General features: G+C 39.7%; 1 protein-coding gene across 1 annotated transcript in view; it reads right to left on the bottom strand.

The window, feature by feature from the left end:
* Nucleotides 1-316: 316 nt before the first annotated feature.
* Nucleotides 317-15,882, bottom strand: part of rsrc1 (arginine/serine-rich coiled-coil 1) — a 110,043-nt gene continuing 94,477 nt past the window's right edge. The window contains exons 8-10 of the mRNA XM_043258477.1: nucleotides 5,791-5,897; nucleotides 4,057-4,167; nucleotides 317-628 (exon numbers count right to left, since the gene is read on the bottom strand). Coding sequence (XP_043114412.1) covers nucleotides 536-628; nucleotides 4,057-4,167; nucleotides 5,791-5,897 — 311 coding nt within the window. The 3' untranslated portion in view covers nucleotides 317-535. The remainder of the gene's footprint in view (nucleotides 629-4,056; nucleotides 4,168-5,790; nucleotides 5,898-15,882) is intronic.

Here is a 15,882-nt window from a genome sequence, read left to right as displayed (position 1 = left end):
TAGCTTAAAACATTCTAAGAGTCTTAAAAGCGAATCAGAGACCAACTCTTGAGTGAGGAAAAGACAAAAAGGTTGATGTTAGCTGCTAGCTATGACACATTTACGCTGTCAGCCACCATGTGTTATTAACTCATTGTGTGCAACACATTTCCTTCACGTCTCACACATTTTCTCCACTGCTAAAGAAACTTAAACCTTTAAAAAGTCACACTCCTAACGATTTCGGACCTTAAGACCTCTTTTAAGGGTTTAGATTTTCTTTACTAGGATCTTTTCTTCCACGCAGCTGTTCTTTACTATAAAAACCGCGACTACATAGTTGTACAACAATCATTTATTTTGAAAAAACAACAAAACCCCAATTCCCGCCAAATACGACATTCATTCCCGTTGATGAGGAGGTGGTCTGCTCAGTCACTCCTAAAAACACTATCAGGCAGTATAAAGTCAAATAAACGATCAAAGATTGAAGATTTTGAAGGATATTTCCCACAGGAAGCAGCAGGTGGCGCCGTGGCTCCTCTTAGAGATCCGCTCAGGACACCGGACTTCCCATGAGCCTCTCCTGACGCAGACAGAGCAGTCTGTTCAACCACAGCCTCTCCGCCTCCTCCTTATCCATGAAGAGCTGCAGGAGAGACGCTTCACTTCAATTCATTTAGACTACTGAGTTACAATCAACTTCCTAAGAACTTGACTTCTGTGTCCGTCACTACAGAACAGCTAAAAGTCTGCACCATCGACGACTTTCTGTCAGAGGAATGAAAATATCATTCTTAATATATTGTGTTATTTTCTAACACTTTCAATTAGGAAACATTAACTATTAACAAGTACTTATAAAACACTCATACTAACGCCTTGTTCTAAACCACTATATTTTACAACTAACTCGCATTAAAATAACAAATAATACTATTTATGATTTAGTTTAAGGATCAGTTCTTATTGTTAATTAGCTGCTCATAAGCATGCTATGCAGTATTAGAATACTGGCTGGATATTAGTACTTATAAAGCATATATTAATGGCTTATTCTGCATTACCATATTTTAGATCCTTAATGCACTCTATAACTAAACTTAACTATCTTACTGTCTATTAATATGAGTTTGAATTATTACTGAGTCATAGTTAATGCTGAGAACCGGTCCCCAAACAAAAGTGTGACATATTTGTCAGTTTATTTTTAATCCTGGCGAGTATATATTTTTAAAACAAATAGACAAATTGACTTTTAATTTTCATCTTATTGAGAGTAATTACTGTGTTCTACTCTTACAGGTGTGGATGATTTTGGTATGAATACAGGACATGATTTGACTGATGTTTTAGTCACACACACACACACACACACACACACACACACACACACGTCAGTATTTGTGGTTTATGGGGACTCTCCATAGCCGTAATGGTTTTTATACTGTAAAAACTGTATGTGCTATTGCCCTACACCTAAACCCGCCCCTTACAGGAAACTACGGGCATAAAAAACAACAAAAACACCGCATTTAGTATGTTTTTCAAACCTTTTGAATTATGAGGATATTGGCAGAGTCCTCATAAAGCACCTTCAAATTTGGAATACCTCTGTAATACTCATGTCATTAAACAATTGCCAGCCCACACACACATACATACACACACACACACACACACACACACACACACACACACACACAGACACACAAACACACACACACACACACACACACACACACACACACAGACACACACACACACACACACACACACACACACACACACAGACACACACACACACACACACACACACACACACACACACACAGACACACACACACACACACACACGGGAAGGCTGTAAGACTGATGTCTTCATTAGACAGAACAACAGAAAATATAAATTTGTCAGTGCCGTTATGATTAGTTTGGATGATACACATTTGCTCTAAATCCACTTGATCAAATGATTTCTCTTTCTTTACTAAATGATGAAATCTGCATCAGTTCAGTTCAATTTATCTTGGTATGATTCTTAGCTGTTTAGCTGAAGACAAATATAATGGCTGAAGTATACGGAGGATGTCGTTTCTTTCTTTTTTTTAAGAACCGAAAGAACAGTACATTGGATTAGAAATGCAAAATGCATTGGATATTATTACAGCAAACGCTGCGGTGAATTCCTGTGCCGTGCAAGTGAACGTTACAGAGTCCTCCTACAGAGCTGTTATTGAGATCAGACGATCTGCGCCCACAGCGGGAAATCTGTGACTGTCTGCATGTGCGCCATTTCACATTCCCTCCTCGTTTACTCCACTCGAGGACGCCCGGGCTCGGACGAGGTCTACTAACGGCCCCACGTTATAGATCTGAAACGCAAGTAACCCTTCTGAAACAAATCTTTCCTATTGGTTTCTAATGGATTCCAAGCCCGCTCTCTAATTGTCTGGGTTGGCTTAATATAGGACAATCACAGGCGCGATTAGATTTGGAGCAAGTGTAAATGGTATTGCATCATAAACACATCAGACAGGGTAATACGCGCGGTTGATTCGGATGTCAGCGTAAAGGGAGAATTTGAGTGATTCCCACATTAGTTGTGCTTATGAGTTCCTTAAGTTTGGAAGTTCCGGATTCTTCTCCAACACTCATCACTCATTTCCTTCATCCAAAAAACACGAGAGGCACCAAATCAAATCTAGGCTTTGGAAAGACTGATCGCTTCCATCCCGCCGCGTGCGAGCATTATAAGCGTGTCATTTACATCGGGTTAGGGTCCGCCCGTAGCGTTCGCCCGGGCTCTGTTTGCCTGGGAAACACGTGCACATGTCGCGCTAATAGACTGAGGGTGCATGTCGCCCGCTTTTCCCTCTCGTAGGCGATTCCGCGACACGACGACGAGCCTCCTCCGACTCCTAACGCACCTAGCGAAGCGCGGCTAACGAGTTTGAAATTACAGTAGATACAGTAAGTGGTGGTGGCTAAATGATTGAATCATTACTGGTGATCAGGGCTCTCTCGCCTTGGGCATATTGCTGCAATAGATCAGCCTGTCGAGCTCATCTGCATCAGTCACACATAACCCAGTTTGCCGAGCGAGAGAGATGGAGCGCGCTTTCGTAGGAAATTCTGTCTGCCAATATTACTGAGGGTGCATAAGAAGGGCCCTGAGTGGGTTGTCAAGAAGTGTGGCTTCAGAAACAGGCAATTTTTACACGGGTGGGGGAAGTAAGTCTTGGGAGGGGACAATTATCGATCGGGAGGCTTCGCTGTAACTTTGGGAAGCTGGGCCCGCGACGCCGGAGTCTTATTAGATGTATTTTGGGAATAACGTGTACTATTTTTCTTAGAAAGAATTAGATGGTTCACGAGGTGGAGAGATTACCTTGTGTTTCATGAGGACTTTCCAATTTGGTTTGATTTACAAACTCTTTTCCTCATGCTGATTGAAACTTTGGCCCCAAAGTATCAGAAAAGGACCATACTTTGTTATCTAGGGACATTCAATAGACCTCTATTCCTTCATATACAGCTAATTAGAAATGCTGTAACCTCCTAACCGGACAGGAACATTCAACAATTTTGCCATTAAAAATACTTTAGTAACACTTTAGTATAGGGAAGGATTCTCACTGTTAACTAGTTGCTTGTTAGCATGACTATTATTTACATATTAGCCATTCAAAAGTTCTTATAAAGCGCATATTCTACATCTCTAATCCTGCCCAATATTGAATTATGTTTATTTGATGGCAAAAGTTGTAATTAATGGTTTGTTAAAAGAGAGAATACTTTAATACTAAGACCTTAAAAGTTTGATCGATGCTTTAGTTTGGGAACCAGTTCTCACTATTAACCATTATCGACAAGTTTTGCCTATATAACTCCTAGCTATTTATTAGTTAAGTATGGGCTACCACGGAATATGTAATATGCATAAATTGTTACCTCTTTTCGACAAATGGAGATGTCTCCAAGACGAGGTTTGGTCCAAAATAACTCAGATATAACATTTGGGTACAAGTCTCCAAAATCTGGTTCAAGTAGGTAGATATACACAAAAACTCTTACGTTAGGGTGAGCCAGGGCGTTGCTGTCATTGTACATGATGGAGGTGGGCAAAAGGGCAACTTCTTCTTTTATAGTCTCTGCCTCTTTCTTGATCTCTGAAACGCCAGTCACCTACAAATAAAAAGTTATTTAACTCTTAAGAAATCGCTATTTCTACCTTTCCAGACATTCACCTTATTCGTAACATCCACATCCCACTGTGCATGACGAGCTTTTTAATTAAAGAGAAAAGCCTCATTCCTTTTCTGTATTCTTCATCTTATCCTCGAGGGTCATTCTTCTTTATAAGTAATAAGTGATTAAGCTCCAGCTCGAGTGTCCTGCAGACTTTAATGAAACACACCTGTCTGTATTGCGATGCTGAACACTGTGATTAGCTCGTGTAGGATGTTTGGTTAGGGATAGCTCACCCAAAAACCCCCCAAAAAACTTTCTTTTTTTCTGTGTGACATAAAGGAAGATATATTCACCATTTGCTTACCACCATTCCTCAAAATATCTTCTTTTGTATCCCGCAGAAGAAAGAAACACATTTGTAACGACAGGAACTTTTATTTAAAGCTGAACTATGTCTTTGATTTAAACAGACTTTTCGCTGCTGTTTTTGATCTGCGTGACGTTAGCAAGTAGCAGACATTGGGTGATCTTTGCACCTCGTTTCAGATTGAAATAAAGCTCATTTTGGACCGGAAGGAAGTGATTTCAGTGAACTATTTTATCTCAAGAGATAATTTGATGGACCCATTTAGCTGACATTAGAGGGTGCAGCTGAAAAGGCTGAAGGTCAGCACCTGATAATGACTCATTCCTGTAGCACAGCAAAGTTGAGCAAACACTTATCTGTAGACGACTTCAAGGTGACTGTCCATGTAAAGTGAGATGTCGAGGGCAATTCTAAATACAAGCGACTGATGGCAGTATAATCATAACAGTGCTCCTTTATAGGTCTTTCGGTTAAGTGAGCGCTTTCATCCGATTACATTCTAACAAATAAAGGTGTTTAAAAGGCTCTTCACAGCGAAGCATTTTTGGTTCCACGAAGAACCAAGCAGTCAAAGGCTCTTTAAAGAACCACCTCTTTTTACTTTTTTGTAATCTGAAGAACCTTCTTTCAACACAGATAACCTTTTCTGAAACTGAAAGGTTCTTCAAGGTTCTTTATGCAACCATTTAGACAAAAAAAGATTCTTCCATGGCTTTCTTTAAGAGTGTGCATGGAATGGAAATGACTGAAAGAAAAATCAAACAAGCACGAATCTATGCATTCATGTTTGCCCAAAGAATGTCTTCTGTGTATGCTTTTTCTGCTCCATCTATAGAGCTGTTCATGCATCGTTCAGAAATAAACGTAGTGATGTTAAGTGCTGGTCTAGCGTCAGTTCCCTGAGATCAGCCTCCCGGTCCTTCTTCTGCAATCTATCATACGGACTCATTTCAACTGTCACCTTTTGTCTCAGACCACAGAGATCTGTGAGCATTTGTTAGTAATCTGATTTGAGCGGTGAATGTGAATGCTCTTCAGTAATGCTCTCTGGAGAGAGCGACGGCCCACCGAAGGCCGGACGCTTTTCAGGAGCCCGAGCTGAAGCGGACAGGTGCCGCAGACCAAACCAGATATAATGGCAATCATTTCATTTGCAGACAAACGGAAAGTTACTCCGCGAAAAGAAATCAAATAAAAGAATATATATGTGAGGGAAGGAAGGCAAAGAGAATAGAGAGGCAGAGATGTACCTTGGTGCCATCCCGAGATGATTTGAAAGCCTGAGGAACAAAGGAGTCGCTCTCAATGGCCTCGATATCCTTTATCCTCCTCACCTGCTCGGCGAGAGACATCTCTTCTGGAGGAACAAAAAACAGAGCGGTGAGTGGACAGGCGAGAGGTCAGCGGGGCAGGTCAGACGGTCACAACCACAGAAACAGAGAAACATCATGCTGATTGATTCATCTCTTAGCGAGTAACAGCGTCAATCTACTGGATACTGTTGAGTCTGAAGTGCATGAGCCACATTAAAGCAGCTGTGCTCCTGGGACGCTGGTTGTGTCCCGATCCCATTACACTTCTCTTCAGCCTGTCTCCAGCGAAACAACAGCAAGAATACACACTACACAGTACCAGAAAGAGAGAGAGAACAGAAAGGCTTGTCGACCGGCCTCTGTTGTGTTAAGTGGCCTTCACGTGAAAGTCAGAAAACAAGGCAGAACAGATAAATAGTCTGCACTACGGTTAGCGGATGTAGCCTGAAAGCTTTAGCATTTGGCTTTTTCATTTCAGTTTTTGATTTTTATTAAGACATAAGAATAAGACGTATGAATCAATGGTGGGGAAAAATGAACTTGTTGGCATCACTCAAAATAACCAAAGAAATTTGGCAATTTTTTTGGTAAAATAGCAGTTGATGCGTAAAAATCAACAATGTGTGCTATCTAGTCTGTAGGTGTTCTTCAAGAGAAGTTCTTCTGAAATGGATGCTGGTCAACGAGAAGACATCAGAAAGCACAGACACGCTTCACAACCACTTTTGAAACATTTATGTTGTTATACCAGATATAAATATTGAGTTTTAAAGCCTTATTGTGATATTCGTTGCATATTGTATTCAAATCAGTTTCTGCAGATACATATGTTCATGATTAACATTCCCTGCATCTTTACATGATAAATGCATCAAATAATATATTTTGTGTTGATTTGTTATTCACGCTACTGGCTGTCCGTCGTTGAGCATATAATATGGACAATAAAACCTTTACAGCGTCAGTGATCACTGATAGTTAGCAGACATGTAGTTACTTCTAGTTATTAGAACCATCAAAACCTGTTTAGAAATCCATAATCAATCCAGTCATATATAGGTTTTAAAACAGCTCTGCGATGCATTTATAATCATCTTCTGTTTACTTCATATGCATATTTCCTCACTCTGCACAAGACCTAATGTGATATCGCTCAGTACTATTTTCATAAATAAACAGGCTAACCTGTAATGCTGTGTCTAACATTTGTTACTCCAAATAATATTTGTTACTTCTTGTTTATTGAACTACAAGCTGTGATTACCTCCAGCCACGGCTGTGCTGTTATTCACAACATCAGCGCTCTTGTTTGTGTGACTGCGCTAAATGAAGACGTCCTAAAACATAAAACACAATGTATTACTGATACTCAAATTCACCCACAATTTAATCTCTCTCCACACATATGCATGAAAATGCTCAGAAACAAACACTATTAGGCACGAAGCAACACACACACACACACACACACACACACACACACAGATCCCTGCGCTAATGAGAGGAATTAATTTAATCCATTAACTGCCAGGGAGCAACTGTCACAACACATCTTCTCGCTCTGCTCGTTTAATGAATAAATGAATATTTGCTCTGGTTTTCTCTCTGTTAGCAGAAACACACTCTCTCTCTCTCTCACACACACACACACACACACAGATTTCGACCGTTTACACGGCTTATGAGCAAAACTCTGTCATTCTTTCCTAGCGAACGACTGAAAACGAGACTCATTCTAACGAATATCTAAGTAACATGCGTATAAACACTGATTTGCGACTGCGACGCACACCATCAAACGCAAACGTCTCACGATGTGATGCTCCGAGAAGCAAACCTGTAATAAAACGAGCTCAAACAATGTCAGGCGTGTGTCCATACACACCGATAACAGCTTGCCTTCTCAAAAATACACATACTTGAGGCAAAACGGAGGCGCAATATCCTCCAGGAGTCTACAGAGCGTCCTTAAGATGACAGCAGTCCACTGGCTCTCAATCACACACTTATTACTCCTCCTGTGTGTGTGTGTGTGTGTGTGTGTACATCTTAATGACTGATACACAGACGCAAACACACAAGCCCACCCAGATATATCAGTGACAACCTATCCTTGGCCCGGAATTCCATTAATGCCTCATACTTTTTGACAAACACATTATTGGTAGATAAAATGACTTCCATATGCTGTTTGTCAGATGTCAGTGAGGAAAGATATGTATTTCATAGGAAAATCAAAAATAATGGACTTTGAGAGAGGGGCCCGTGCCGGGGAGATAGCAGAAAATCGATAGCGCTGTCGGAGAGACATCTCTGCCAGACACGATCAGCACAAGGCCAGGTCAAAGTTGACATTTAATATTGACACATTATCCACAAAATTAATTTAGAGTCCATTGTCGCCGCATTACACGAGCCTTATAGCGGTCTTAACCACAGACAGACAGAAAGAGAGAGACAGAGAGAGATATGATGAGACGGATTCTGCTCATCTGAAGCATGTTTTCTCTTTCCCTGTCATCCTTAGGCACTAAACGGACTCCTTTATTGTTAAAAATGAACGAATGTAGATTTGATGTGAATAAACCGATAAGAAACCAGGAGATTAATGCGCGCAAAAACAAACATCAGATCAAATGCTCTTAACGCTCTCTCTTGATAGCGGTTTCTCTTCACTTGGCGGTGGTTAAAGTCACACTAAAAGATCTCTTCAGCAGGCAGGACGAGAGGAAACCACCAGAGGGCGATGTTCATCAACTCAAGGTCCGGCGCCCAAAGTGAGCGAGACTCGCCGTGCCTGATTAATTCCCATAATTGAATGCCTTACTTCCATGAGCAAAATTACACCGGCTCTCATCACTGATGGAATAATTAAAGCAGTAACTGCCCATCATCAGGTGGTCGGTCTCAAACAGCCAGGATTCAAAGGTGCTTTTGAATGTCATGAGCAAGCAAAACAAGACCTAATGATGGCACTGCACTGATTGAGAATGAAACGTCCGTTGAGACGAGTGTGTGTGTGTGTGTGTGTGTGTGTGTGTGTGAGAGAGAAAACTACACTACAATAGATGGAAAAACCTCTCACGCGCGCTGGCACAGCTGTGTTTACGTGTTTGTTAGAAATCATCCACCTCACTGCTTCTCAGCCTTTTTGACTCCAAGGCCCCCATCATTCACTTTTTTCAGTACTTTTTTAAACCCTAGTTTTTACCGGAGAAAATATCTTATGGCTTGCTATAATTACAATATATAAATTGATTATAAAAATTTTCCGTGCCTTGAAATCATACATAAGTGGAGGGTATTTGTATAAAAATAAAAAAACAACAAAAAAAAAAACAACCAAAAAACATAAATAAATAAATAAATACAAATAAAATAAAAACAAGTACATTAACTGATTAATTAAAATAATTGCAAAAAAAAAAAAAAAAAAAAAAAAAAAAAAAAAAAAAAATGTTTTTTTGGTCATCCTAGCTTATTCTAATTAATGTTTTTTAATTACTGTAAATCAACTCGAGGCTCTATATAACAAATGCTCTACGTTCATTCACGAACCAAATGTTAAACACACAAGGACCTACTCTATGGTAAACCACTGGGAATCCGGCCTCCATCTCAGCATCGGCCTAAGATATGTAATTCAATCCTCAATTTAGCCCCGTCTCTGTGGATAGAGTTATTTATTTATTTTCGGCCCGGCTAATTGATAGAAATTAAGCCATTAATCAAGCCACTAGCCATCATTCAGGCCAAAGAAGATGAATACAAACTTTCATAATAACCACCTTCCCCATTTTAGACCTCATTAGCATTAATTTTTAATGCAATTATGCTATTCTTTTACGCTGAGCTCATAAATTACGACTCTTTTGTTGCCGACTGGCCTTGTAAAAGCCGGGCTAATGCTTTGTAGTCTGATCTTTAAGGCAATTACTGGCTTCTTCAGTCTTTTATCTCCCTGCATTTCCAATAACCTTCCATCTAATGATTTATCTGGGCAAACCCCTGACACGCATCCGACTCGCCCCTCTTCCATTAACACTGTCTTTATTTATCTAGGAAGATCTGGTGTCTAAATAAAGATCCTCTCCCGACGAGCGCCGCTCCACTTTGTGCGTGATGAGAAGACGCGGGGTCTTTGTGATTTCCATCGCAAACAGAGGCCTAGATGAAAGGTCACTGCTTTAACTTAATTAAACGTGCGACTGCAAAAAGTGACTTTAATTCTTTTCAATGCACTCTAGACATTTAAGAGTCGCCTCGTTCAAGCTACAAAACACCACCCAAAAGACTCTGGGAGCTGGGAAGATGTAGTCCATTACTACTAATTTTTGATCACTTTAAATCACATCGGTTTAAACAGGATAAGATTGTGCCATATTGGTATCGAAACGCACAGAAAATATGGTAACGTGCATATTAATAAAATATGAGCCATTTATTAATGCTTTATTCTGCATGACCTTATTCTACATGCATAATCCCAATACCTAAACTGAACAACTACCGCGCTAACTATTAATAATTAAGAATTTATTGAGGGAAAAGTCGCGGTTAATATTTAGCAAGTGTTAGCTATTCTAAAGTGTTACCGAAAATATATTCTATTTGTTGTTATTAACAACAAAGTGAATTTAGCAGTAAATTATGTCAAGGTTTCCCAGACTGGGCTTCGTGAAGGAACTGCAGGGGGTTTGTGAGTTTACTGGAAAAAAATTCATTTGAATCAAAATAAAACGCTTGCTAAAAAATAAATAGTTGGTTCTCCTCGTGTCACGAAAATAATTAGGGATACTAAATAAACTGTGTATGACTTATTGCTATTGAGAGTGTATGTGATAAAAAAAAAGTTTGATTATTATGAGTATTTCAAAATGCGAGTGAATCTAATCACGAGCGCTAATCTGATTCTGTGTAGATCAGTTAGCAAGGCTAGCGAAACACACGTGGGGCTGCCGGTCGAGGAATAGTTTTGGACTGCATTGACATGCAAAGCTGATGCGAACGCTGAAAATGCATCAAGTGCGTAATGAGCAGCTATTAGGAGCATTGATTTCAATTGATAGTTACCCGACCAAAGTGGCATGTCAATATTTGCTAACTAACTAATACCCTCTCGGCTCTCCGCCTTGACAAATGAGATCTCGGTGAACAAAGAGAGTTTGCGATCGGGGCCGGCATCTCGTAACACGCACCCGATACATGTTCGGTCAAACGGGCCAAATAAAAAGCTTCTCCAGCAATCTGATATGGGTCATCTACAAGTTGCTCCATCCTGAGCTGATGTTAGCCGATGTCCCTGAGGGTCCATAGCAGCATGTGAGAGACGGAGAGCGAGGAAGAGAGAAGATCGCTCTGGAATCTAGCTTTAGGAGAGAGGATCTCCTCAGGAACGGTCGCTCTCATAGATGGAGCTCCGATCAGCCAGAACCTGCTCCCAACTAAACACAGCAGACCGCCGTAACACAAACGCAGAAAAAAAAACTGTTATTTTTCCTGCAGAACGCGGGTGAAGTCATCAGGCATATGCAGCATTATTGGTTTGTGGAGGTTTTATCAATATCATTGATGGCTGAAGCTTCCGGCAAGAATTACAGCCGCTGTCGGAGATATATTTGATGTTTGTTGCCTAATACAAAGAGTACATTAAATCGGCATTATCTAGCAGAGCATTTAGAGGGTCCTTGTAAAACAGGGTCCTAGATTTCTGCAGTCAATGAATGTGGCCAGCTTTGGATGCATAAATCAAAAATGGAACTTAGAAACTAAATTTGAGAAATAAATAAAACATTTATCCCATAGGCCTAAAATTGCATGTTTATTTAAAAAAAAAAGTAATGTTGGGATGATAAATTGGATGATTTTTTTGTTCTTCAGAAAAAAAAACTAAAATAATATAATTTTGCAGCATATAATCAAGTGTTATCCAATGCTTTCCAATGCTGCATACTGCAGTGAATCTCACAGAATAACTCGGACGAATATATGATCAATATGTGATGATAAAATGTAAAGCACTGATTGTTTGGCATACGCTCAGAGCTCGTCTGATTGGCTCATTACGCCTGTCTATCCTCCCGTCTTCGTCGCAGTGACTGACTGATTAACTGGTCCATAAATCTGAAAACATCTCATCTTCTTCTCTCAGGGTTCTCTGTCAAGGAGCTCCTGGATATGAGGTCTGTATATGTCTGAGGTCTCAATGTCATCTCATCTCGTGATCTACCAAACATACATCTACTTACACGATAATTACTGACTGCATCTTAAATGTGACCCATTTACGAATACAGTACTTTTGTGAAAGTGTGCATGAATCTTTATTAAGCCTGAAATCATGGCATTAATGATTTGATTATACTGCATTCAGTTGTCATTATTTTCACATGTATTAAATAGTTTACTCATTTACTTGATATGAAATGACAACATTTTGTTGTTCTAAACTTTAAAACTTTAAAATTAATATTTTTCGCTTGCCGTGGAACACACAAGGTGTTCTCAGTAAGGCTTATACTAATAATTACGCCATCATACACCAAAAAAAGCAACGTAAAACCACAGAATGAATACATTTCCAGCGATTATTGTAGACAGTAAAATGCGATATAGTAAAACTAATCAGAATCAACCACCCTTTTAAATGTTGTTCTGTACGTCACATTAAATACTGTGCACATCCACATTTTACATTTTAAATGAATAAAGGATTTTCTACATATTTTTTTAAGAAGGTTAGGTTCTTTTAATGCTGCATTGTTGCTAAAATGTCATTTTCCTACAGATTTGTGCCTATTCTTTACATATTCTATCAAGTCAAGTCCATTATTTATATAGTACAGTAATACTGATTGTGTCAAAGGAACCAAAAACTCCATCCGTGACACAAATGGTTCACTTTTAAATAGTTTATTTAAATAGGGTTAAGGGATCTAAATATCAGTATCAGTAAAATGGTGAAGTGCATCTGACTTTATGACATAAAAGATCAGTAAATCTTGTACGCTTCTTCAAGTGAAGCGATGGCCAAGTATGGTGTCCAAATGCCAATTCCTTATTTACATTTTCTTATAGTTCTGTCAAGCTCTAAAATGTTTTCAAGGGTAGAAAATGCGAGTAAAAACTATTTGCCAAAGTCCTCCTCCAGTAAATCACAAACAACTAGAAAAGTCCCGGTGCCTGTGAATAATGTTGTGAACATCGGGGCCCTTAAAGGTTGAGAAGCACCGGTTTACATGCACTTTGCAAGTTTGATTTGATGCAGACAAATGCAATAATTTATCAAGTGGAAATGTCACGTAAACACCAGTTTAAGCCAGACTAACAGACATCAAACGCGCTTGTCAATCAGACTACAGTTGCATGCTCCGAAAGATCAAGACGAACACAACGCACATCGCATCAGTCCGTATCGTATCGCGCTGGACTGTGCAGAAACCTGTAAAAGTGCACAGGAAAACAATCCCAGATGGAAGCTGCCTCATGGCATACCGCGCGTTAACATTAGTTACTGCTCAAACTGACCGATCCATGATTTACAGCAAAATCATTCACTGGTGTAAATAATTTACAGCTCTTGTCGATGCAAATGGGAAACATCATCTGCGAGGTTCCCGTCATGATGTCAGAACTGGGCCGTAACACAAATAAGAGCCGTAACGACGAAGCAGAGCTCTGAGAGAGACGCCAAGGCAACATCAACGGCGGGATGCTCAGGTTTTGCTGGTCAGCGGCTCTGTCAAACATCTCGATAATTAAGGAAACACCCAACCAGCTAATTACGTAATTGGAGTTAGCCTTTAAAACGCAAATGATGTAATCAGACTTAAACGCAGACTAAGAGCCTCTCCATTCATGAGAGCGAAGCCTCGCCGCTGCATTTATTCTCAGACAAACACATCAGATTCACAGATATGTGTGATCAGCAGTCTTTCTCAGCGCTGTAGTGGAAGTCAGACGCTGGTTTTCACGTAATTGACTGCAGAGAAGGTCACTGCCACAATGCGGGCAGACTCATTTGGCTAATTAAGAACAGTGCCCCGGTGACCTCTGTCTGGGGCAAATAACCTCAGAGTATTTAAAACCCTGCACTCCGCTTTATTGAGAGCAAATAAGAAAGTCTGACTTCATTGTTTGTGAGATTTGAACAAAACACGCCAGCGCATCCGATTGATTTCATTATATTGTTATATTGCCTGCACAAAACATTCTGCAAACATACCTACACATTAAGTGTTTATGCCATATTTTTACTGAGTATGAAAGAAGGCCAGCATGTCATGTATACATTATAATATTAATGTGTTTATTTATTGTTCGTAATTATAGATATTTAACATTTTAGCCTATTTGAAAGTCTCCTAAATTAGATTTTAGATAAATAGATAAATAGATAAATCAATTGCATTAATGTATATTTGTAACTCACTACACACGTGAATGAATGCGTCTCCGAGTCCTGAACCAATAGTGTTTACATGTAAACAGAGCAGCTAATGCAATATTTTACCGTAGAAGTAAGTCTGCAACAGATACAGCAACGACACATACTGTGTATAATAATAAGAGCATATGATAGGCTTTCTGAGTGCAGCTCTCTGGTCACACTGATTGATGGAGCTCTGACAATTGGTGGACCGATCGACCACAGAGTGACCCGTCAGGCACCCAATCAGTGAGGCTCTGTTCCCGGTGTGTGTCTGAGACCACCGGTCCTGACTTGATGAGGTGCAAATGACCCAACCACACACATGCAACGCTCAACACTCCACCCCGAGGATTTCCTCCCTTTCCCACAACATAAACACATACACACTTTCTCACATTACACACGCCAACACACCTTCTCACATATCAGCATATGACAATCTAACAGTCTCTTCATGAGCACCGCTTAATAAAGTCACTCTGAGAGGCCACACAGTGTGTGTGTGTGTGTGTGTGTGTGTGTGTGTGGTTTGGCTGGGCCACCCTCATGCTCAATACCCTAAAAAAGGTGGTCTTCAAATGGGGGTAACATGAACAAAATGCTGAGTTTTGGCAGTCATTTAATTCAAAGTAACATTAAAACTAATCATGTATTTCTTACAAGCAAAATGCCGCTTCCAGTGCCGTAAATGATGACTTGAAATGACCTCATCTTTTGCATCAGTTAGTAGCATAAAGAGCAGACTGTAGATTGAGATCGATTTAAGAAACCTTTGACGATACCCTCCACGATTTATTGATTTTCATGTTCAAAATATCGGCAAGAACGCAATTTTCACTGAATATCCAAACGATTGCAATTGTGGCACTGATTTGTATGTACGTTTTTTGTGTCATATTTTACAACAAAATATTAACAGTTCAACGAAATCTGCAACAGAACTGTTGTGCGTCGCCTAGCAACAGCAGTGTTTTTCGTGAATCTACAGCTTTGAATGATTTGGAGAGTCAGTGATTAATAATTCATAACTACAGCCTCTTTACTGAATGAATGAATGAATGAATGAATGACATGACGCCTCACTCATTTACCTTCAACTGCTGGCCATTTTAGTTTTAATTTTACAAGTGTCACTTCATTTTGCTATTTTGCTTCAATGTAAGGTGGAAACTACGGTCCCTTAATGTGTGTGACTGCGGTCTAAGTGGGCTACTCAGAAGAATGTTAAATGCCCCGGGGGGTTCGCCGCTGAAAAAAGTTCCCTGCACTAAAACACCAGCCTCCCAAGAGAACATGTTCAACACAACACACACAAACAGCTGTCAAACCTCCAGCACACTTCTAACTACATATATGAACCCTTTACTCAAACATAGAAATTAAAATAAGTGTGAACAATCAAACAAACAAACACAGTAAGTCAAGTATTATTAAGTAGCATTAAGTATTTCTTACCCTGGGAGACCTTTTACTTTTACTCCAGAAAATAATATTGTAATTTTTACTCCACTACATTTCAAAAAGAACATATCGTTCTTCATTATTTTAAACTGAAGAGATGATGAACGATCATGACTCATAAAATGCACCGAACGATT

Source organism: Puntigrus tetrazona, chromosome 15 (assembly GCF_018831695.1).
Source record: "Puntigrus tetrazona isolate hp1 chromosome 15, ASM1883169v1, whole genome shotgun sequence".
In the NCBI taxonomy this organism is placed as follows: Eukaryota; Metazoa; Chordata; class Actinopteri; order Cypriniformes; family Cyprinidae; genus Puntigrus; species Puntigrus tetrazona.
Note: the sequence above shows the minus strand (reverse complement) of the source record. Positions and strands in the feature narration are given on the sequence as shown.